We start from the raw sequence: 23,689 nt of genomic DNA on the forward strand, positions 1-23,689 counted from the left end.
TTTACATTAAGAAAATTTCGATTTAGAAACTCTAATGCGTCGTTCTAACGAGCTAGAAAAACGTAATTTGCAACATTAATTACGGTCCCATTGTTCTGCGGGACTGGAACTTCCCAAGGGGACTGTAAAATTTCCAAACTCGCCGCATTGTGGGCATGGTTTTTCCCGTAAATGAACTTTGAAACCTGCAGGGAAAAGTATAAACATAGAGAGCAGTGTAGAGGAAGGTCCATTCTCCCGTAACTGTCCACGACCCCGTTGTAGCAGTCACAGTAATGCAGTGGACATTAGAAGCTGAGGACGGCCCTCGCCGAGTGAATCATGCTGCGGTTTCTGTACAGGATCGATATGTCTTTAGTTTTGGAGGATTTTATTCTGGAGACGAGTACTCAAGCTTGGAAAAAATGGACGTTCATATCTTCGATCTTGGTGAGTACCTAATGTTTTTATTTTTACTTGTTGTTTACCTAATTGATACATATTCTACAAATTTGTCGAATAAAATTAGTCGCAAGTTTATAAGTTAGTCAGCAGTGTTACATATTTGTTAAATATTTGTTACATATTTGTTACATATTTGTTACATATTTGACTTAATTATTGCTATTTTATCATTTTCTGCAGACTTGCTGAAATGGACCAAATTAAAAACTCCCACCATTGAGGATGATGATTATGACTTTGTACCATTTATGAGATATGGTCATACAGCATCTGTGATTGGTGACAAGATTTATATATTTGGTGGTTGCAATAATCGATATGTAGCTTGCAACACATTGTTTTGTTTTGATACAAGTAAGTTGTGACCCATTGGCAGTGCCATTGCTTCTTTGAAGCTCATTATTAAGCTGACATCTCAGAGATATATAGCATCTTTAGTATATTTCTTTGTCTTCCATTTACCTGGCTAATAACCCCCTGTGATAATCAACTATTTTGCTCCTTTATTCCCCAATTTTATACTCATTGTGCATCATTTTCAAACAGCTACATTCAGATGGTCAACTCCGGAGGTTAGTGGTAGCATCCCCCCTGCATGCGATGGTCATTCAGCCTGTGTTATTGGTGAGAAGATTTATCTCTTTGGAGGATTTGAAGAAAGGGTAAGATATTGAAACCAGTTTTTCATAATGTTTAGGTAACACTTATTACAATGACGTCCATTACCACCAAGGAATAAAAAACATATGATTGCAGCATAACCTCTTCTTGTCTAGCTTAAATACATGCAATCTTTGCCAGAATATTAATGGCTGGATTAGTTTATGATCAAAGAGAATGGGAGGCTGCATTCACACTAACAATAACACTGATTACTACTTCTTTGAGAAAGAAGGCTGATGTATCAGAATTCATGTGCAGTCATGCAGTATATTCCAGTTGATTAGAAGTAAATATAATTTAACAATGAAGGACATTGAAGTTGTAATGAGAAGGATATGACACTTCAAAGCAATACAAGCTACAACATGTTGGATAATTGTATTGGATATCAACTCAGATATATATACTCTCAGACATGCTATTCATTGACAATGACATATATATGTCATTCAAGCATACAAGTGCAACTATTGATTCCGATTCAATAATTGAATTGAAAATCTTAATCTCCTGAAATCTTTGTGGTGGCTATGAGCCTATGGTATCATTAATTGAAGTTCAAATGCAATTCTCATGATTGGATGTGATACTGATGTGATGGAAATGAAGGATCCTAATTTAACATGAATTCCAGCCACAAAGATCAGTGGGAAACATATTGGTCAATGATATGATGTATAGTAATTAATCTGTAGAGCAGAAGATATTCTCAGTCATTGCAATATCTCGCATTGAATGGATACATTACATAATTGATGGAGAATGTTAAAAGTGAAAATGCAAGACTTCAAATTGTACTTATAGATAGATTCAATATCTGAAGTTCTTTCAGATCAAGATCATTTATGACACAGAAATTCATTGCCTTAGAAAGCGTCTTTTTTTCTCTCATTCCTATCCTAATTTCTCCGGTTTTCCAATTTTCAGGGAGGATACCATCTTCAGGTACGGGTTGTTTGTTGCAAGATAACACCATCTAAATTGCAATTCTCCAAGTTTTATTGGACCGGTCACCTCGCCAGTTACCTTGTTCATCAGCGTGATACTAAAGAGATCAAACTGATTGCGGAATTATGGGATCACGCCTAAAACTACATATTTTACTATTGGCTTACAAATAATTTATTTTTTTAGTCGGAATGTTTCTCGAAAGATGTGTACGTTCTGGATGTAAAGACAATGAAATGGACACACCCTCATGTTTTCGTAAGTAATGTTGATTAAGTACAAATATTTTTAAGGTAACTCTTCAGTTCTATCATCAGCAAAGTGCTTCAGTCTTCGCCAACTATTCGTTTGCATAATTCAGAATGAACGGTCTGTTTTCAGGGCGAACCAGCAAGCTGGCGAGATTTTCACACTGCAACGGCTGTTGGAAAATACATGTACATCTTCGGCGGGCGAGGTATGATGAAGATATAACCTGTGTAATGAATTGTTTACTGCATGAGACAGAGTTCTCATGGGAAGTGATATGTTATAGCCTAATATAGCCTTATATAGGAGGTTTAACCTTTAGGTAACGGCTAAATGATATTTTGTTATATCTTGATACAGGAGATGTACTTGGTGAAATTCATTCAAATCAGGAAATATATGATAATCAAATAATCGTGTTTGACACAGGTATAATATAGCCCTGATATTTCATCGTATTGTCATCGTTTTCATCTAATAATTCTTGGCTGCTTTTTTGTAGAAACATACACTTGGCAATGGCTTGTAACAAAAGGATTGTCACCCATAGGACGTCGGAGTCATACTGCTGGTAAGACAAGTAATCCTTCCAGTATAACATCCGCGATGGCAAAACTGGATTCTAATCTTCTGTTTACTCTTACATTTGCCTTGTACCCGCGTCGAAATTTGCTGTTACGAATGTTTGCTCATCTGGGGCTAGTTTTACCTTTCATATCAAGAGCCACCATTCAAGATGAAACCTGGTTTCGTACAATCACTTGGGCACTGTTCGTTTTTAGATGAAGATGTAAACGGTATCTCTACTTATCATTTTAGTGTCGTATGGCCGCTGTATTTATATATTTGGTGGTTATAATGGCTTGGAACAACAACATTATGGTGATATACTTAAATTTGACACAGGTAGTGGATCATGATTTGCGTTTGAGAAGTACGAAGGTCGAAGAACTTCAAATGACTGATTTTCATTTGCATAGATGCAAGACAATGGAGCAAAGTTGTCGTTCCCGGCAAATATCCTTGTCCACGAAGAAGACACTGTTGTTGTTTGGTTGGAGGAAAAGCTGTCATCTTCGGCGGATCAAGGTACGGAACCTTCAACTGCCTATGATATGGCAGACAGTTGTGGTTGTATTCAGGACAGAGTATTTCTATATAGAAGGACATATTACTTTGTTTTAACAGAAGTAGTTTCAGTGTCCCGAGATCATGGAAACTCTTTAAATTTTTCTCTTCAATTTTTAGTCCGTTTCATGGGCAAGGCGCCCAAGGCGAAGAGGAGAACAGTCTTCAAGATCATAATGATTTATATGTTCTAGATCTCAGTGAGTGCAAAACTGATCGGTTTTACATTTATAAGTTGTTGTTTGGTAAAAACCCTAACGAAATATATTTTCTTCCAGATCCAACTCTAAAGACGTTATGTAAACTCGCTGTTGTTAAACACAAGTTATACAACGAGCTTCTTCCTCGTATGTTGAAGTGAGTATTTGGACGAACAGTCGTCACTTCGTAGCTTTAAAATGTAGGCTTGCTTCAGGGCTCTGTTTTAAGGAAGAGTGGTGAAAGTGGGATTGTTAGTTCATTTGCTATTCCTCTGTTCCCTCTTGTTCTTTGACAGATTTTTTAGTTCTTTACCTAAAGATAGTAACCTATTTTTCTTGTGCAACAGACGTGAATTGGCCGTCATGTTTCCAAAGACATCCACTGGTCGCATACACAGCCCGACATTACTATCGCAAGGTTAGATGAATCAGGGTTTCATAAGAATTCGCGTCAATCTCGTTCAGGAGCCGTGCTCTTCATTCTCCGTCGTACAGCGCCCGTTTTTCAAATCGACAGGGGCGGTTTTATCCAGGAAAAAGAGAAGATACATAAATTTATAATATTTTTATAAATCACCAGATTTCTTACATACACGCTGGCTCGTGTTGTTCGAAAATAGTCGAGAAGGAGTTTTTGTTGCGTTTTATTAAGCTCTAAATTATATTGGTTGTACTATATGAAACTATATTAAATAGATAATTTTTTACCTATGAATTATAAATGAAGTTATATTTCTAAATAAAGATTCCTGGGGCAGCTGTGTTGGAATTTGTAATTTATTCACTGGTAATTCATGCTCCATACCGAACTTGATACCGGAGTTTTTGCAGAGATTTATGCTGCGTTTTATCGAGTTTTTACGCTGCAACGCGGCTAAAGATACCGTTTTATTCGACGCAAAACATTAACCACTGCATTGGAAATCTTCTGGCTTCAAAGGAGAGGTATTCTCGCCGTAAAAGGAGGTATTTTCGACAGTAATTCGCGTACGTACCTAGTGCATTTTGCGGCTGACCTTTGGTGCACGTTCAAACGCATTCATGCTTGAAAAAACAACGATATTTCTGTACTTGGTATGCATTGTACACACAGACCACTTGACGAAGGAGACCGTCAGGGATTGGGCCTCAAAAGTTGAGGATTATTTAGTAGAATTAGCGAAGGAAGGGCTGCGTACAAAGGAATTACAGAGACTTTACGACGAAGCGAGCTATGTTGCTGAGCAGAGGGATGGCAAAAGAACGGTCGAAGCCGTCAAAGAAAAGCTTGGAGGTTATTTTTCAAAGAAGGAGAAAGCAGCAAAGGTATGTTCAAGGCGAGTTGTATTAGCGTCGCTTTTATATGAAGCGGTGTATTCATTTGTGGCGTGGCGTGGCGAAGCTTGGTTAAACTGAATGCATGTTGTTTTTTTTACTTTTATAATAATAATAATGGCAATTGCGAGATATTGCAATTGTCTTGTTTTTATAATAAATGATCCGATAGTACGATAGCGAGTTGATTTATTTAAAAGGACGTAGCTGGCATTGCTATGTAAATGGTAAATGCAAGATACGTCCTTTTGACACGCTAGTCACGAGCTCCGAGATCATCTGCACTTGCCTTTTGGCTGTATTGGTTTTACATGCAAAATTCTTTCTTACAATGCTAATTTCTAGTCTGAAACACTTTTTAACTGCAAAGTACTGTATTCTCATGAAAAAGTACCGTACATTTTATGACATTCCCCTGTGTGACAGTGTGATTGTGAGGGAAGGATACATTAATGGGGTGTGACAATTGCAAAACCAGCGCTTGAATGACCATTTGATATGTCATGACTCATGACAGAACTGAAATAAAATACTGCTTGTGTTTATTCACCGATGAAACCCAACTATTAAAGACTTAAAATCATTAGATGTGGCGATCCCTAAGAATGTTACAGTGCAATATACTATATTGAAAAAGCAATATTCACATAGGTTTTGGAAAGGTGCCTTGCACGGTTCTTTGAGCTGCTTTGCACCTTGTGTTAGATGCAAAATGTTCCTCGATAAATGTCCCTAATAAAGACAATAATAATAATAAAACTGCAAGTTACATTTCATATCTAATAAAAGACTTGCAATTGTAGACATTGGCTGCAGAGACTGCAAAGCTCATTGCATCTGTAAACAAGACTGTCTTGGAAGATATCAAGTCAGTCCGAGACCTGCCCAGTGATGTATATTCTGATGCAGACTTGCAAAATTACAATCCAGTTATTTCACCAAAATATAACACGTAAGTATGAATGGTTTGAACCATATCTTTGAGATTAACTCCCAGCCTGAATGTATTCTTCTATAAATAATAAAGAATTTGAGGGCAAAATTTTTTTCTCTTCAGTTTGTTTAAACAAACGATAAGCTTGAAGCAGAGTTCAGTGAAGATCTCTGACCAAACACCAAGAGATAATGCTGAAGTAATCAATACAATTGCCTGGAGTTCAGGGTTGGACAAGATTTTTGTTCAGAATTTAGGCAATGATTCTGATCTCAGGTAATCAAGAGTACTTGTGATGCATCTGATTGCCAGAATTATATACCATCAATACATAGACCTTTCTCAAAATGATGTAAATCCGAGGAACAGCTTTTGTGATATGAAACTTGATTGACTCTGCAAAGGCCATTTGTCTATTTTGGACAGTTCTTATACCACATTTGATGCAAAGTTGTTTGAAGATGTTGCCAGAATGCCCCCTGGTTATATGCCATTCAATATCAAACTGAATCCTTCCTCCATCTTCTCTCAGATGGCAGTATTTTGGCTCAAACAACGGTTTATACCGTATGTATCCCGGACGAGAATGGCAGACAAATTTTGCAGGGTTTTACGAAGACTATGACCCCCGGGTGCGACCATGGTACATAGCAGCCACTTCTGGACCAAAGGACGTGGTCATTGTGTTAGACTGCAGCCATTCGATGTCTGGAAAGAAATTTAATATGGCCAAGTCTATTGCGATCACTGTTCTCAATACCTTGACAAAACAAGATTATGTAAACGTGATCTGTGGTCGAGAACCTTACTATGATGAAGTGGGAAAGTAAGTTTTTTGTTTGCTTTTTTTAACCTGGGTTAGACAGGTCAGATTCATGGCAGAGTTAATGATAAGTGAACTGCCTAACATTTCTTTAATACCTTTCAAGGTTTATTCACGAAGATGTTCAAACAAATGTCCTAAGCTGTCAGCAAAATCGTCTTGTACCTGCTTCAACATCACATAGAAAAGATCTTATAGCTAAAATCAAGGAGTTAAAAGCTGCTGGAGCAACTAAATTAAAGTGAGTGTGTTTCTACTTTCTATGCAATATTCAATTCCATTATGTTATTGGTAGATACCACACATTTTTAACTCATAAATTTGGTTTTGATTTCTTAGAAATGCTTTTGAAAAATCTTTCGACCTGCTGACAGGTAACACAGGAACCAGATGCCAGTCATTCATAATCTTCATCACAGATGGTCAGGACACAGACGGAGACAAAGTACGTTGTGAAAAAGGATACTATACTCGAAGTGGTTATGTCCCAGGGAAAAAGTGCCAGTATGATTGGGATGTGGTTTGGGACAATGTGAAATTATGGAATACACGTGGGGTAAGATAATTTACAATAACACAATTATCATATATCATCCATAACACCATTCTACCATGGGATAATATTTTGAGGCTTAGAGCCATGACTGTATTAAAAACTACAAAGTTTTACAAAAAGGTACATATTTTGTATTCATGCAGTGTTTTAGATTAAAAAGAAACTATTTTTCCAATGTTTTCAATAGACACGAATATTTTCATATCTTGTGGTGGATGATGGAGAAGAGTTTCCTGGGAAACTAGCATGTGATAATCGAGGCTTTATGAAGAAGATTGTTGAAAGTACAAACCTCATCAGTCAAATGCAGGATTACTATGATTTCCTCACAGCTAATACTCAGTCTACAGCAAACATCACTTGGAGTCCACCGTACCTAGATGCTCTAGGATTGGGATTGATGGTAACAGCCGCCATACCAGTTGTCACTAACAGGTATATCATGTAATACTAGTCAATTCTTTTGTTACCCTATAGTTGTCCTTTACTTGTCCTTTAGTTTTTTTTTGTTGCCCTTTAGTTGTCCTTTTGGTTGTCCTCTTGTTGTCCTTTAGTTGTCATTTCATTTAATGGAAGAACACTCGAAGAAGTACTAATCAGGGAAAGTTATTTATTAACAGAGTATTCCCGATTTTTAGAACACTTGGTGTGATTGGCATCGATGTTACCTTGGAAGAAATTGAAAATATTTTGACTCGCTACACCTGGGGCTCGGCGTATGCATTTCTCATCAATAATGAAGGAGAGACAATCTTTCACCCTTTGTTACGACCTAGTACACAGGTGAGCCTCACACCGGCTGCAGGAAAAATACTGATGAAGATGCAGTTGGATTCATTGCTACTGTATATGGAATACTGTCTTGATCAACTGCAAATCAATCTGAATAACTGGTTTTCATGAGTAACTTGGTTCAATAACAGGTCTTCATGCATGAGTAACGTGATTATTGTTGCTGTTTTTCTAGCTGGTGGATGATCCAATATTTGTTGATATCAAGGAATTAGAGAAACCGGGTGGAGATGGAATGAAAGATTTTACTGAAGTTATTAAAGAAATGAAGAAGGGAAAAACGGGATCAAAACGAATCGAAAACGCCGACAGAGCGCTTCCCAAAGGAGACTTCCAGGATGGCCTTAAGTATATCAAAACGCCAGTCACATACTTCTATACTGGGGTGCCAGACTCCAGTTATTCCTTTGCGTTCAGTTTCACCGATTCAGATCTGAAGTATAGACGACCTGATAGGCCTGGTCAGGCTGTCGGAAGTTTGCCGAAGAATTTTTATGGATACATGAAGTCATATAATGATAGTTATGTACGCAAGGTATGAAGTATGTACCTATAGATATAGGATATATTTTTATCCTGATACAATGAACATTTGATAGCAATTAGTAACTGTGCGTTGTAGTATATCACTTCAATCCTTGTATGGTCGTGATGTGTCGTAATGTGTCGTGATGTGTCGTAATGTGTCGTGACCGTGTCGTGCATGTCGAAGAGATTACGACGTAAAAGTGAATAGCGAGGTCACGTTAATCATGTCGTATTTTCTCTTCAGGAACTTGGTCCTGTGTTTGAAATCTTGGACTTGCAATTCAACGTTGAGGATTACCCTGAGCTGTACATTTCTCGCAATCACTCGTCCGTGTTCATCGCCCCAAGAGCATATTGCAATCCAAATAAATACTTATTCAATGACAACTCCTCGCAGCTCACAGTGGATATCCATAAACTTATAAACGATTTAAAAAACTCTTCAGAATGTAATGTCTCTGGTACTCTGCTGCCTGGAAGCGTGAGGTAAGGACTACACGATATTTGCAGACTAACTTTGAGACAGCACTTCTCGAAACCTAGTTTCTCTAATAGTAATTTCTCTAATTTCTTTATTTGAAATATTACTCATATCATATTTGTATACAAGAGTAATTATGTTTTCATTTTCGTCAAAGGTCAGATGTACTCATCACTGCTCCTATTGAGACCGCGTGGAAGGCGAGGAATCGAACTATTTTGAAGGACGTTCGCTGGACATATGTCGCCACAACGCGAGGTGCGTTTAGAAGCTACCCTGGACATCGTTCGCCGAAAAATTTCGATCCTACGAGGTAAGTAGTGTTTCGCTTTTTTATTTCGATGTATATCAATATATATCCTTGTATATCCGTATATATCATTGGGTATCAACACATATCATATATATCATTGTATATCAATATATATCCTCATATAATATCTATCACTGTGTATCTATATATTACATTGTGTATCATTATATATCACATATATCATTGTATATCAATAGATATCATTGTGTATCAATATATCATCATTGTATCTAATTGTGTAGACGTCCATGGTATCACAGAACTATTGTTAATCCCTCCAAAACCTCTGTATCGAATGCCTACATGGATCTGAATGGTATTGGCAAAGTGATCACAATATCTCAGGCCGTCTTTGAAAAGACCGAGTCAAATGTCGATTGCAGTCGAACCACTAAACATGGCGGTTGTTCTTGCTCCAGGTGAGACAAAGGGTTGGAATCAGAATTAGAACTATTGATTGAAATGGCAATTAGATTGGAATAAAATTAGAATCGGAATAGCGGCAATTAGAATGGAAATATGTGTTCGAACTGAAGTTTGCATTGAATCTAGAATTATTAAGTGAACGATTTAATTTTCCCTCAGCCACGACGAATGTTTATCTCGCTATTGTCGCAATGCAACGTGCACTGGAGACAGAGTGGAGGCCGTCGTCGCTCTTGATATTAAATATCGTGATTTTCACGAGAGCATTTATGAACGCTTGAGACGAAGTGGAGGTGAGAAAGCGTGCGGCGAGACGTATCTATGTCCTGATGGAGTACATCAGTGTGAAACAAGGTAGGCGGCTTTCTGAATTAACTATCTAGAATACTTTCAGTCCAAAATGTTATTTTAAACTGCTTTCTAGCGGTGCACAGGAGTGCTTCGTTCATTCATCGTTCACCCATGATTCCAACTTCAGTGGTAACTCACATTACTATGTACGTTAGATCTTCAACTATCCCTGTTTTCTCTTAAGATGCTACTTGGTTGACAATGCTGCAAACTTGGTCACCGATCCAGACTTTCTTGAAGCTAATATCACAGACGAGCGAGAGTACCAGAGGGTCTCACTTGGACGTAAAGAAGGCGACATAATGAAACAACTTGTTCAGGAACAGAATGTTTATGAACAAACTCATCGCTTTGATTACCAGGGAATCTGTAGTGTCTCACCATATTTCCCCAAGGTATGTTTGAGGTCAACTTTCAATAGTCTTATAATGAAATCAGGTTGGGACTGTTAATCTTGTGGTTAGCGTGTGTGATAGGGATTAAGAGGATTAGGGTTGAGATACGATTTAGGATAATGACTCGAAACCAAGATTAAGAAAATTAGAGATGATTTGGATAATAGCTTGAAACCAAGATTAAGAGGATTAGGGATGATATGGTTTAGGTAGTATCAGGGATCCAAATGATGACAGTTGATGTAAATGCGGTAAAGAATTGGAGTAAAAATGAAAGACAAGAGATGCGATGGTACATCATCTTAATGCGACCATGTATGATGACTGCTGAGCAGCCGTGTGTTCGGTTCTTAGCAGTGATCATTCATGGCAGAGATGATGCAGGATTCCCAGCTGGATCATAGAAAGACTATCGTGATTGCTTGAAGGCTTCCATCATCGCTGAGAAACCACTTGGTATCTTACCACACGTTACGAGAAGTGTGGAGAAAGGACAGCAAAAGCCTCAAGAGCTGAGGTTGTCTCGGGCATCAAGATATTTACAGATGCATTGTCTAGCATGACATTATTAATAGAGAGAGCTCGTAAGTACAAGCTCTGTCAAGTAAATTGTATATTTAGTTCGTCTGAGCTGATATTTGAGTGTAAAGAACTTATCGTGCAATGAATGTGCGCCTAATCGTATCTGTGATGAAATATGTTTCCAACGTAGTTGATATGGTATGTTTAATTAATCATGGAAGGTAATCTTTTATTCTTTAAAAATTACCAACGATGATTCATTATTCATTATTTTTTCACTGTGGACGTTTCTCTGCTGGAAACATACAACTGCAACAATAACTCAGAATGATGTTGGATTGTTGCCTCATTGGCTCTTCACCCCAGTTATATCCACCAATAACAATCAGTTTTCTCACAAACTGTTTGTTATTGGTTGGTTTAAGTGGCGTGATAATTACCAATATCAACGAACTTTGGTAAAAAAGTTGATGGGATCTCTATGGGCCTGGATCATGGAAGGATATCACTGGAATATGCAAGGGAAAAGGTGGATCACATAGGGATAAAATTAGATTTGAATGTAGCAAGAATAGAAGGCAATCACTAGTTTAATACTGAGGACATAATTTGTCCACTATTATCCACTATTGTCTCACTGGTAACTATCACGATTTAGCCTTTTTGTTCATTATTATCCCTTATGTCTCTCAGGTAACCCTTAAAGGAATTATTCAAACGCCAGAAGAAGAAGATGAATATTATCGGAACAGGGGACCCATTCCTCCATTCCAAAACGAGTATGGTTGTATTCAAGATGTGGTAGGATACGCCGCTTTATTTGAAGGTAAGAATTGTTTCCTTTTTCCTAATATTCCCGGATATCACTACCTAGCGTTTGTGTTGAACACAATGTATTACTGATCGTTCAAAATGCCGAATAATAGTGAACGAGAACACTTCCAGCTTGTTTGCTAAAAACTAAAAAACACGTCAACGTTCCAGTGTTAGTATCAGATCATGCCTGAGAATTATGGTTTGAAATATAGCGCATGGCCGAAATTTTGCTGCCGCATTGCCTAAGTTTTGCTGCCGCATCGCCGAAATTTTGCTACCGCATGGAACACTTTTTATTACTGTATGGCACAAGTTGTTTTTTATCGCCTTTTTCTGAAAGAAAGATCGTTTGTTTTAGACAATAAAGTTTTTACTGGACATTCGTCAGGCCCCTGCACTATTGGCAACTACTTTTTCACGTCTTTGCCTAAAACCAATCTTTACCTTCTCGTTATCGAGAACTGGTCGCGGTATCGTCAATCATATTTTTACAATTTCAACTGCCGAATAAGCAACCAAGTATTTGACGCAGGTGCTTATCGTATCGTGAATGGTACGTGTAAACACATCGACCATAGTTCAAGCAAGAAAGAGACTTGTCCTAAACTGCGGGAGATTAAATTAAAATGCACTTATAATGGCTGCCGTCATCGACTTCCATCATGGCTGGTTCTTTTCATTTCATTATTGCTCGTCCGTGTGTACAGTTAAATACGACGATCATTCTTATGTTTCCCGTGTCGTTTTTTGAGGAAAATGGAAGATTTATATATTGAAAGACGCGAGCTGGTTGGCCCAGATCCCCTCCCCTACCATCGACATTCACTCCTATTTATTCTCCTCTTATATTATCCGTCTCCACCAGGGTCGTGGTTCCTAGACGATTATTTTAAAATTCCTAGTTAATTAATTTATATAGTCCATTCTTTTTTCTTCATTATGAAAGTCCCTGTGTTGTCCCCCTTCTCCCTTGGCGTCCCTCTCTCCCCTGAAGATCCCTCCAGCTGAAACTCATTGAATTAGTAAAAGCTATAACAAGTTAAAACCTTCAAAGCATTTTTATTCCAAATAAAAGCTTGACTATATCCTATGGATTTGCATAAAATGGATTTTATATACACCTGTCATATAAACAATGATTTTATTATAGTTGCATAGAGATTTATTGAATTATATTTATTCACAAATTCGTCCTTGTTGATGAAGAGAATTTTAAACAATGCTGTACATTGTCTCCGGGTTTTTCCACAAGGCTTTGTTTCTTTTAACTGAACAAGGAACAGAGATATAGCGGTTAACGATTGAAGACCAGACTATGAACGTTGCAAAAATGCAACTCTCTGGACCTCCGCCAGAAATCAAGCCTTTGTGATTCCGAAGTAAACTGCACTCACTCACCGCTGAACTATGGAGATCGTTGCTCGCAGTAGCAGACGAAGACTTCATGTGAGTATTATTATTCATTTGATGAGAATTTTAATCGTCTGTGTACCTTGTTCTCGTGATCTACCATTATCCATTAATGCTCAATATCAGATCTATTCCCTAGTTTTAAGGCTCTTCCGCATCTTGTTCAGAATGCTGAACATATTTTCAACCAATCTGAATTTCATTCACATTTAATCCACTATTTCATGCATGTTCTAATTTTATATTCTCTGTGCCGGCGTTACGCCGAGTCAACGATCTTCGTTCAGTCAACACAGTTCGTGCGTCTTTACTCATGAACATTAATATCAACGGGTTAGCCAGGCAGTTACCATAGAGCAAGCACGAGGTGGCCAGATAAAGAGCGTAGTTATAACGAAAGTTCTCGAGCACGCCCGATTCTAAGAGCACCGCGAATAACGGAAACGGGAAAACGCAGATCACGAACACGGTAATGAGAACGCAAATGAGGTTGGAGATCTTCAAGACTTGCTCGACGAGCGTTTCCTGGTTCGTTCGATCGATAATTTCTACCGCACTTTGCTTCTCGTAAATCTGCTGCACCTTCCCGAGGCTTCGTCGTATCCCGTAATACGCGCACGCTCCAGTTATTCCGCAAACTGCGATCAGAACAATCATGTAATAAAGAAAGAAATCAGCGACGTATTTGTTGGGCCAGATTATGTCGCATTCTATCCTGCCTTCGTCTCTAATGAGTTGCTTGTAAAATGCCATTGGAAGACCCATTGTTAGCCATGCAGCGAGCCAGATCCCAGCTATGATCTAAAAAATATGGAAAGACTATTGTTAGCCATGCCGGCAGCACGATCCCAGTCATGACTACGAAGACGTGTCGTGAATATGTGGATTTTCAGTGTAGTGCCACTCCACAGGTTCAGGACGGAAGAGGATGCCTTAGAAAGTTAAGGATCATGCGGGATCATTCTGGATCGTGTACAGAGCTATTCAGAAGAAGTTACTTTATAAACTCTTACAAATTTTGCATTGCGAGTGCCTTGATGTGTGACTCCTTTTGCCAGCAAATACCTTTCCACAGCAATCGCACCAAAGGTAAGCGCGGACGTTGTTAGGCAAATATCCTGAATTGGTGAAACAAACTTGCATACAATCGTCCCATATGGCCATGATATATGCTCTGGTATGATATCCATCGGTAAACTCACAAGCAGTATAAGCAAGTCAGCCACAGCGAGGTTCATTACCAGCAGATTAGTGCAGTCCTTTTTCGTATTATACGGGATCGTTCCGCGCAAGCTTCGCGCCAGGCTGATACTACGAATGACGATGCAGTTGAAAATAACCCCGAAGAAGAAGATGACTCCAACAACAGTCAGCTCGATGATTCTCGGAAGATCCATCTGTCATATAAACGTTCGCTACAGGTCGTTAACGATCTAGAAGATTGCAAGAAATTTGTGGATGATGAAGAAACTGTAAGCGTAGCAGACACTCGTATTTGTGAGTCGGTCTTGTTATCTCACATGCATTGCAATTCCTGTTATTTTTACAAAAGGTTTTCTTATCCATTCGATCCCCGTCATGAATTCCAGTCCTGGTGATAATAAAACACTTAGCTTGGACGCCAACTTCGGGTTTTTTTAACATTATCTCAAATAAAAAAAACTATTGTATATTCCCCCTCGCCCCTGCAACCGAGAATGTCGGACCTGGATCCCTGGCTAGGGCTGTCTACCCTGCAAGGCAGAGGGGTTATCAAAATTCAGTACGTATTGTCCAAAACTGATCTCAACGTAGTTCAGGTTATTCTGACGCCATGAGAGTGTAATCTTCAGATGAATGTTTTCATTTAAGACGAATTATGCAGAAAATAACAAAGAGTATTGAATCCAGAATGCAGTGTTTACCACATATCACGAGAGTAAAATTTGAAAACAGGGACAAAACTACTAGCAGAAGGCCGTGTGGAATGGACTTGAAACAAATGATTCTGATCTTTTGTTTTTTCTTAAACGAAGAGCTATTGTATTTCTGTGATGGTTGGCACGCGCATGCTTGTGTTTATTTCTAGAGTCTCTTCATTTCATTCACGATATCAAAGTGATAAGAGTTATCACAAGAAAACATCGTGTGGTTTGACCGCTAATGTTGTACTTACGTTTATCACGGTTTTTTTAGGCTGGGTTCTAGGATTACTAAAAAGGATGTTTTGCATTAAATTTGCAAACGAAGGATTGGTAGGGAATAATTCCACTCTATGTTTACATCGTTTCCAAGGCATTCACTAGTGTGGACAGAGCGAGTGCTCTTGAAACGGGGTTACCTTGGCTGCATGTATGGTTTGCTGACGTGATCGTAGCTGGCCCGAATGCAGACAAGTCAAAATTAACGAGTTTACATTGTTGAACTGTTTACTCATAAATCTCTTGTGGTGAATTCGTGCTAACGATGTTTACATATTAATTCCTGGCAATTGCCAATGGTATAGCTGCTTTTAGCCTTTTAAGTTAGCAGCCAGTTTCACATTGTCGTAGTATCATTATCTTCTATGGCGACACCATTAGACCTTGTGATGTCATGCGCTTCACAGGCCACAGGGGCCCAGCATTCATGGGGGGTATTCACAACTGTTGTCATGGTTGCATTCTCACAGGTTCACTAGAATTATCTAATTAACGTGCGTGAATGCACATTCTGAAATTTTATCTACACAATCTCTGGTTTCATTGAAAATGGATGTTTTAGATAGCGTATAATGAAGCAGATTCTAACAGTATAAAACAATGCTTTGTGTCCTGTTTATAGAAAAAGGAATATAGAAAGAATTTAGCATGAAAAATACGTAACAATTGCCACTGACCGAATGGATTGACAAGTAACTGAATGACAACAGTAAAATGTCAAACTCGAGTTACGAAAAAAGCGCTACAAAAGGTCCACTAAATAAACGCCTTGTAAAACCTTAATGATAGCCTACCTTGTGATTTCAGTGTTATGAAGGTGTTTTACGCAGAACGAGAAAGGAGTCTTCTTCGATACTTTTGTTGTTTTGATGGTTATCTGATGCTGTTTAACTGCAAGAGATAGCACACAATGAAACAATATAAAAACTGGACTTAATGGCTTAAGACTGTCTGGAGTAATCTTATCTCCTTCCATCTAATTCACAGCTGGAGAGTGATAATTAGGTTCCCTACGGCTCCGCTACGTGAACAATATTCGCGCTCTAACACAGTTTGTCGACTTGACTTTCACAAGATTGTATGATTTAGAACTTGAAAAAGTTGGGAATACGTTATAGCTGATATTTGACTGCGGTGCAAAACACCTTGGTTTGTTAAAATTTCCCTGTCGTTTCTCCTCCTAAACTAATGATAGTCGCCGCCGCGCAAGTTATTCTAAATAGACGCAGTTTATTCGTTTTTACGGATAAATGAACTATCATTCAGCCATTCTTCCAACGTTTTCCCTCACATACGACCCATTTCTATTATAAACCTTGCGATTTCTTAAATGAAGCTTCCATTTGGCCGAAGAATTCAACCGAATTTCCTTGTTTTCTCTGTGAGATTCTGGGGAGCTTTAAAACGAGCAAAGTTTTCAGTTTGAAAACGTTCATTATACTTAAATACTTCCGGTTAATGTCAAAAACACTGATTGTGTGCGATCTTTAATAACTGTTATCACTAATGTGCACTCACTGTTTTATTTCATATTGTGGATTACCGGATTAATCCTCGCCGGCTTGAAATAGCAACATTCCAACAACACTCAAAACTGATAAACATGGCACCGGTATTTCAACTGACAGCTCTGCATATCTCTTAAAAAATGTGACTTACAAGAGTGGGGGGATTTTTCACGTTTACGTAATTTTTAAGTTTTGCAATCAAATAATTCTAAAATTTCAATCGTTGCATGGTGCTCGCTGTTTATTTCACATTACACTGGATTCATCTTTTACTAGCATTTTATACAACGTCAACTCCTGCAAGTCTGTTTTTTATTCATGAAATTTGCTGTTTATTTAGTGGGTAGAATTTGCACAGCTGCGTTTTCGTCTTTACTGACATATACCTTTCAAAACATCTAGCTTATAAAAACAAAGCGTAGAGAAGTGTCAGCCTAGACTGAGGCCTTGTTTAGCCAACGGCATCTAAACATATAATATTGCTTACGTAAAATATATCGACGCAACTTGCAAGAATGGCGCGAAAACCTTTTAAGAAGCAAACTGTAAAAAAGGTGAAAATACCTTCCAAATTTGGCATCAGGTGAAACTCGGGCTCCAAGCTCTTTAAAACTACTCTTGCGCGGTTCAAAGGAAGACTGTCGTATACTACATGAACGTTACTTGTCAAGAATGCAAACGTTTTGCGCTTTTTAAATGTACAAATCTTGCGTGATAACATCTTAATGAGACAGTTTTGAACGTCAGCATGTTTTGTATCTTAATAATTGTGTCTACCTGTCCACCTTCTTTCGATATTCTGCCCGATATTGTGTAGACAACACATTTGAATTTTACAATCTTCGCACTGATCAGCTGATGAATTGAAAGTATTTCCTCCGTTTTGTATTTAAAAGAATGAAATGCGTTGTCAATAATTTCGTTAAAATATTTATGCTTTTTCAGACAAAAGAAATTGAAAATTGCCAGTCGCTGAGAGTCACACAGTCTTGCAGTGTAGTTTCGCTGCAGTACGAAGCTGACATGTGTGCAGGCACGTGCATTTTGGCCACGTGCATGGAATCCTGTACTAAGCTAATGGACATAGAATGCACTTCAAAACAACCAGGTGAGCACCGTTCTGTCGGGTCTTCGCGGTCTATACCTCCCCCGCCCACATTGGGGCTGGGGCCCTGTAGATTGTTAGCTGTGCCTTCCCTCAAGGTCTATACCCCCACATTTGAGCGTTTAGGGACCTTGGGACTTGTTCAAAAGTGTGGGGAGGAAGCTGGACCAAAACTTAGTGCCATGCAATTTCACTTGCAACACAAAGGAAATGTGGGTGCTCTATTGACGGTCCATACAATCACCCAATACTTCACTTCCCAATTTCCCAATATAGGCGAAGTCAAGTTAATGAGTTCACTTCAGACCAGCCAATATGAGAAAGATAAAATTTGAGAAATAACATAAAAAAAATCGAGAACATGTGTCCAAGAACTTTATATAGTTTTTGAGGCAGACATTCGTTAGTATTTTAATATTCTCCCTAAAATGCTTATTTCGTGTTACTGCATGGACAAATCAATGAACAAAGATAAATCTTTAGGTAGTACGCTTAAGTCGATTGTGATGCAACAAATATGTTTTAGACGACGAATTTTTTTCATTTGTCACCTAATTTGTATGGTAAGAGGTGGTTGATCGTGGACGAAGATATATTAATATGAGGCGTAGGATAAACTCAAAGTAAATGTTTGACATCATTTGTTTATCCTCGCGAGAAGAATCCGGTGAAGCACAGGGCTTCGAGATTGAAAAAATGAACGACAGCCAACGCTATAGGTTCTAAAATCCTAGACAAAAACCACGGACGCTATTTATAATGGCTGAACTTTAGGTCTATCAATTATTTTTCGCATGCAGTCGTATTCCCTGCTCCCCTGTACAATGTTTTGGGAATAGTATTGCAGTAATCGCCATAACAATTCAAGTGTTTATCAACATTGTTTCGGGGGGGGAGGGGGTCAGTTTTATAAAGGATATGTAAATATTTGTCACTGATAATTTCTTTCTTTCACACTTGTCCGAGCAAATTTGTCTATGATTGTAGGTTCATGAATGTGCATGTGTGAAAAGGAGTTTGTGTATGCAGGCGAGGTGTGTGGGTAGGCAGGTTGTGTATGCAGGCGAGGTGTGTGGGTAGGCAGGTTGTGTATGCAGGCGGGGTGTGTGGGCAGGCAGGTTGTGTATGCAGGCGAGTTGTGTGGGCAGGGAAAGACTGTGTGGGTGGGGAAAGGGGGTGGTTTCATGTGGAGGGTGAGGGGAGAACATTGTGTAATGAGGGGGCATTTGTATGAGAGGGTGATGGAGGAGCAGTTCCCGGCACAATGAAGTAATGTTTTCAACGTTCTTAGAAATGCTATACCTGGCTTTCATCGTCTTAGAAATGCTATATTCGGCTTTCAACCTTCTAAGAAATGCTATATTCGGTTTTCAACGTTCTAAGAAATGCTATATTCGGCTTTCAACGTTCTCAGAAATGCTATATTCGGCTTTCAACGTTCGTAGAAATGTTATACTCGGCTTTCAACGTTTTCAGAAATGCTATACTCGCCTTCAGTCAACGTTCTTAGAAATGCTATATTCAGCTGTAAATATCTTTCGGAGAAGGGGAGGCACCGCGATACCATATTTGCCGCTCATTAGATAAAAGAATTCTAGATTAAGTCAGTTTACATCAATAGTTCCTGTTTTTTATGTTTTTCCATTTAGAAAACCTGCAAGATCAATTAAGTTTGTTTAGATCAAAAGTTCCCGATCGTTCGAGTCGCCATTTCTAATTAAATTATAATCTTATAAAATCTTTAGGGACTAAACAAGATACATACGATAACACACAGCTGCTGCATGGGTTCCAATTTAAGAAATATTTTTATTCCTCTTTTTGCCTAACTTGCTTGGAATGCTTGGAAATGTTCATACAAAAATTTCAGAATAATTATAAATAATTTTCAGCAGCAATTAAAAAACGATATAAATAAAAATTTATCTATTATCGTTAAATTTATGAATATTTAGTAATATGATAATCAATTAAACCTATTTTTAATACAATGACATGGATGACCTATGTGCATAAAATGATTGTTCGTATCTTCGGCTTGCGAAATGTGGAGTTAATCGCTGCTTTTGTCCCATAAAAGTCTCGATTAAATATAATTAAAAATAATCTCATGATTTCGTAATAAATTCTATCGAGTCTGCACGTTGATCGTCACGTTAAACAACTGCATGTCAGTGAAAATACCCAGCCATCGTCTCGTGTGGGTTGAAAAATTTAGCCTTTATTCTCAATTCTATCAGTTCTCGCCTCCAAATGCAGTACTGCTGTAACATTGACCATCATTTTCTGCACGATTATTTGCTAATAAACTAGACTTATATGAACGCCAAATCGGCGATAATAAATACTGATTCATTCCAACTCTTTATCAAAATCTGAATAATCAGGAAACTCTACAATATGAACATACTTCTCTACTAAATAAGAAGGGAACATTCCAAGTTTACCGTTCGCCCTCGAAGTCCCTTTAGAGAACCCGTCCCAATGATTGCCCGCAATTTTCAATCTGTCACCTGGTTTCATGTTCACTTCATTATAATTCTTAGCTTTGTATGAGTAAACTGCTTGAACGTCGTTCACAGATTGTCCACCAAAGTAATACACGTCATCGAGTGACTGAACTCTCTCTGAAGCGTCTGTTGGTGAATTAGCCTGCATCATTTCATAGGCGACACGACATACCTAATTGAAGAAGAAAGGTGAAAAGGTAAAAAATCCTCTCTACTGGATTTTAGCTATCAGATCTAAACTATTCCCTCTCAAAGTTTCGACAAAAAGCATCTTTGAATATTTTACCTGTGACGATAACGTACAGACAATGAAATCACACTCGGAGAGCATTTGAATATCGAAAATTAATCCATGAAGTGAATTCTCGTTGTATCGTTCATTAACTCCAGCAGACTTCGAGATTTCGTTATCACTTACAAAGTTATAATGTGGATACCTGAAAAGATACAACGCATGTCTTAAATACCCTAATATATTAGAGAAAATAAGCAAAAAGTAATTAAACTAATAGATGTCCTAATAGATTTCGTCTGAGATTTAGGACAGGATCGAGTGGTGCACAATATGTTTTTCTACTATTATATAAACCTCGCTCAAAGCACAACGATAATCGGTATTTACTTTTTCTTTGCTTCAGACAGAACAGTGAAGTCATCTGAAGCCAGATAAACATTCTTCTGATCAACTTTCTGTGATAAAGAAAGTTTCTTGTAATACAAATCAACCCAGTACATGTACTCTTCGATTGAATGGTAAGCCGCTTCGCCGGCGTTGACTTTGTCTGTTCGACGAATGTGAATTCTGAAAAAAACGTTTGAATACTAAGGCGAGAATCCAACATTAAAGTGAACGCAGTATAAATGAAGTTAGTTTAGTTTAGGTTTTCTCCTGTAGTAACACTGGATCAATAAGAGATGATCCTTACTGGACCTCTAGGAACAACAGTTTAGAACTGATAGAGCTATCCTGTATAAATAAAGTTAGTTTAGTTTAGGTTTTCCTGTAGTAACACTGGATCAATAAGAGATGATCCTTACTGGACCTCTAGGATGAACAGTTTAGAACTGATAGAGCTATCCTGTATAAATAAAGTTAGTTTAGTTTAGGTTTCCTCCTTTAGTAACACTGGATCAATAAGAGATGATCCTTACTGGACCTCTAGGAAGAACAGTTTAGAACTGATAGAGCTATCCTGTATAAATAAAGTTAGTTTAGTTTAGGTTTTCTCCTGCAGTAAAACTGGATCAATAAGAGATGATTCTTACTGGGCCTCTAAGATGAACAGTTTAGAACTGATAGAGCTATCCTGTATAAATAAAGTTAGTTTAGTTTAGGTTTCCTCCTGTAGTAAAACTGGATCAATAAGAGATGATTCTTACTGAACCTCTAGTAAGAACAGTTTAGAATCCATCGTAAGTACAGTTCCACATTACTAGACAAAACAAACATTTATCATTTCACTTACCCTACAATCGGAGTTTTAAAACCTAACTTAAGTTTTTTTTCATCAATTTCTTGCTTAACTTTAGGTTGATATTGGAACAAATACTTGGCAAACTGTCCAATCCACCACACAAAGGGGAAACCGTGGAACGACTGGATTCTTTCTACTAAATCCTTGGGAACCGCAAGAGGTAGGTGTTTGGGCTCGGGGTATATGCCATCGACAATTGGTAGTTGAACGATCTTACTGTTTTCAGAATTTACTGACCACATTTCGTGCTGTCCTCTAGCAACTGTGCATGTGTTGCTGGCTGGTACAAATACACCCTCCCAACCCTTTTCCGAATATCTCCAGCCGTAAGAGTTTATGATTAGCGTTCGTTTAGTGCCATATGCGGTTATAAAACAATATAAAAGATGGTGCACTTGACATCCGTAACCACAGCCTTTGTTCAAATCGCATAGCAGTTTCCGTGCGGAATTACAGTCCTTTGGATTCTGTAAACGCTTCAAACGGTTTTGTACTAGTTTGCTAAGCTTCGCTTGCTCTTTCTTACGCCAGCTTAACAGGGAATCATGATTGTTTATTCTGTCGAGGTTGTTTCCCAAAGTTCGATGCATTTCCGCAAAGTTATCCAACATTTCCGTTAATCTTGCTTTCAGAGAACTTCCTAAGTTTTTGTTAATTTTTGTGACTTCAGCGCTAAGATAATACCACATTTCACGATGCTCCTTCATTGCCCTTCGTCTTATTTTTTCCAGCTTCAAGCTTGGAGCTTCTGTTTTATGTTCAAATCGTTCAACTGATGCATTTCTTGGCGCAATGCTGTCGCCCAGAGGTTCTCTCGGGTCGTGAGATGGCTTTGTAGATGTACTACTACTTTTCACCCGATGCGTCGTTCTTTGAGACGAGGAATCCTTCATTTCTATCGTGGGTCTCACAAGCGGACATTTTTTCTTGCATTGTTTCTGAAGGTTCGAGACTTGTTCTTTAAGTGAACTTATTTCCGCTTGTAGATTGTCTATGAATAGATTTGATTTATTTAGAACCCGCTTTGCTCTTCGTAGCTGATTCGTCTCTGGCCCGCATTTGTCAAAATCCGTGAAGGCAAAATAACTCACGACGACCATCCAACCTATTAAAGCGAGTGTTGGAATATATTTCCATTTGCGAAATGCCATAGGGCTTCAAATAGTCGACTGTAGCTTTCATTCCATGGTTTGAAAGCATAAGATTTGCTGATTTGTGGCAGGGAAAACCTTACCACAGGACGTCACAAGGGCCAATTAAGGCTCAGTGACACCTGTTGCCAGACAGGTCACTAATGTCAGTAATGATTGGATTTAATATTTCATCTAAAGATTTCAATTCTGATATTATGAAACTTTGAAATACATGATTCAACTGTATTTAACATAGCAACGAAATAGCCACGCTAAGGAATAAAGATTCGTTAGCGAGAGACGCTTTGTAATGTTTTCTTTTTTTTCCTTTAAGAACTTTCTTGGCTTCTTCGCTATTTAACCGCTAAACAGGTGGTGTTAAGTGTCATCTCCTTTTAAAACACAACCTGCGATTGTTTTCAGATTACATGGTTTAAACATCAACAGTTTTTGTTGATGTTAAATATCAAAAATATCGAAACCAA

At 38.2% G+C, this 23,689-nt stretch overlaps 4 protein-coding genes across 6 annotated transcripts; 2 read left to right on the forward strand and 2 right to left on the reverse strand.

The window, feature by feature from the left end:
* Positions 1 to 228: 228 nt before the first annotated feature.
* LOC114541967 (kelch domain-containing protein 3-like) lies at positions 229 to 4,377 on the forward strand. Of its 2 annotated transcripts, XM_028561752.1 has the most exons (13): positions 229 to 429; positions 625 to 798; positions 991 to 1,106; positions 2,035 to 2,052; positions 2,242 to 2,313; positions 2,437 to 2,512; positions 2,665 to 2,733; positions 2,807 to 2,875; positions 3,124 to 3,210; positions 3,285 to 3,393; positions 3,553 to 3,632; positions 3,711 to 3,789; positions 3,980 to 4,377. In XM_028561752.1, exons 1-13 carry the CDS (start codon positions 276 to 278, stop codon positions 4,053 to 4,055), a joined length of 1,179 nt encoding a protein of 392 aa, XP_028417553.1. In that variant the 5' UTR covers positions 229 to 275; the 3' UTR covers positions 4,056 to 4,377. The 2 variants fall into 2 exon arrangements, with proteins under 2 accessions (XP_028417553.1, XP_028417554.1); XM_028561753.1 differs by lacking the exon at positions 2,035 to 2,052.
* Positions 4,378 to 4,444: 67 nt separating this feature from the next.
* On the forward strand, positions 4,445 to 22,214 carry LOC114541959 (voltage-dependent calcium channel subunit alpha-2/delta-2-like). Of its 2 annotated transcripts, XM_028561745.1 has the most exons (19): positions 4,445 to 4,937; positions 5,750 to 5,898; positions 6,004 to 6,156; positions 6,413 to 6,706; positions 6,810 to 6,944; positions 7,043 to 7,259; positions 7,447 to 7,694; positions 7,898 to 8,042; positions 8,227 to 8,586; positions 8,824 to 9,065; positions 9,218 to 9,373; positions 9,616 to 9,792; positions 9,959 to 10,153; positions 10,335 to 10,545; positions 11,761 to 11,893; positions 17,927 to 18,089; positions 20,669 to 20,793; positions 21,235 to 21,349; positions 22,127 to 22,214. In XM_028561745.1, exons 1-16 carry the CDS (start codon positions 4,674 to 4,676, stop codon positions 17,938 to 17,940), a joined length of 3,093 nt encoding a protein of 1,030 aa, XP_028417546.1. In that variant the 5' UTR covers positions 4,445 to 4,673; the 3' UTR covers positions 17,941 to 18,089; positions 20,669 to 20,793; positions 21,235 to 21,349; positions 22,127 to 22,214. The 2 variants fall into 2 exon arrangements, with proteins under 2 accessions (XP_028417546.1, XP_028417545.1); XM_028561744.1 differs by lacking the exons at positions 17,927 to 18,089; positions 20,669 to 20,793; positions 21,235 to 21,349; positions 22,127 to 22,214 and adding an exon at positions 12,242 to 13,037.
* Positions 12,944 to 17,630, reverse strand: LOC114541964 (galanin receptor type 1-like). The gene is made up of 4 exons (XM_028561750.1): positions 17,546 to 17,630; positions 16,268 to 16,364; positions 14,307 to 14,726; positions 12,944 to 14,094 (listed from the first exon to the last, which is right to left on the reverse strand). Exons 3-4 carry the CDS (start codon positions 14,688 to 14,690, stop codon positions 13,516 to 13,518), a joined length of 963 nt encoding a protein of 320 aa, XP_028417551.1. The 5' UTR covers positions 14,691 to 14,726; positions 16,268 to 16,364; positions 17,546 to 17,630; the 3' UTR covers positions 12,944 to 13,515.
* LOC114541960 (alpha-(1,6)-fucosyltransferase-like) lies at positions 20,095 to 23,654 on the reverse strand. Its single transcript, XM_028561746.1, has 4 exons — positions 22,063 to 23,654; positions 21,219 to 21,398; positions 20,883 to 21,033; positions 20,095 to 20,768 (listed from the first exon to the last, which is right to left on the reverse strand). Exons 1-4 carry the CDS (start codon positions 23,220 to 23,222, stop codon positions 20,439 to 20,441), a joined length of 1,821 nt encoding a protein of 606 aa, XP_028417547.1. The 5' UTR covers positions 23,223 to 23,654; the 3' UTR covers positions 20,095 to 20,438.
* Between the last annotated feature and the right edge of the window lie 35 nt (positions 23,655 to 23,689).

This window comes from Dendronephthya gigantea, unplaced genomic scaffold (assembly GCF_004324835.1).
Source record: "Dendronephthya gigantea isolate DGI-Jeju-01 unplaced genomic scaffold, DenGig_1.0 000325F, whole genome shotgun sequence".
NCBI classification, from domain to species: domain Eukaryota; kingdom Metazoa; phylum Cnidaria; class Anthozoa; order Malacalcyonacea; family Nephtheidae; genus Dendronephthya; species Dendronephthya gigantea.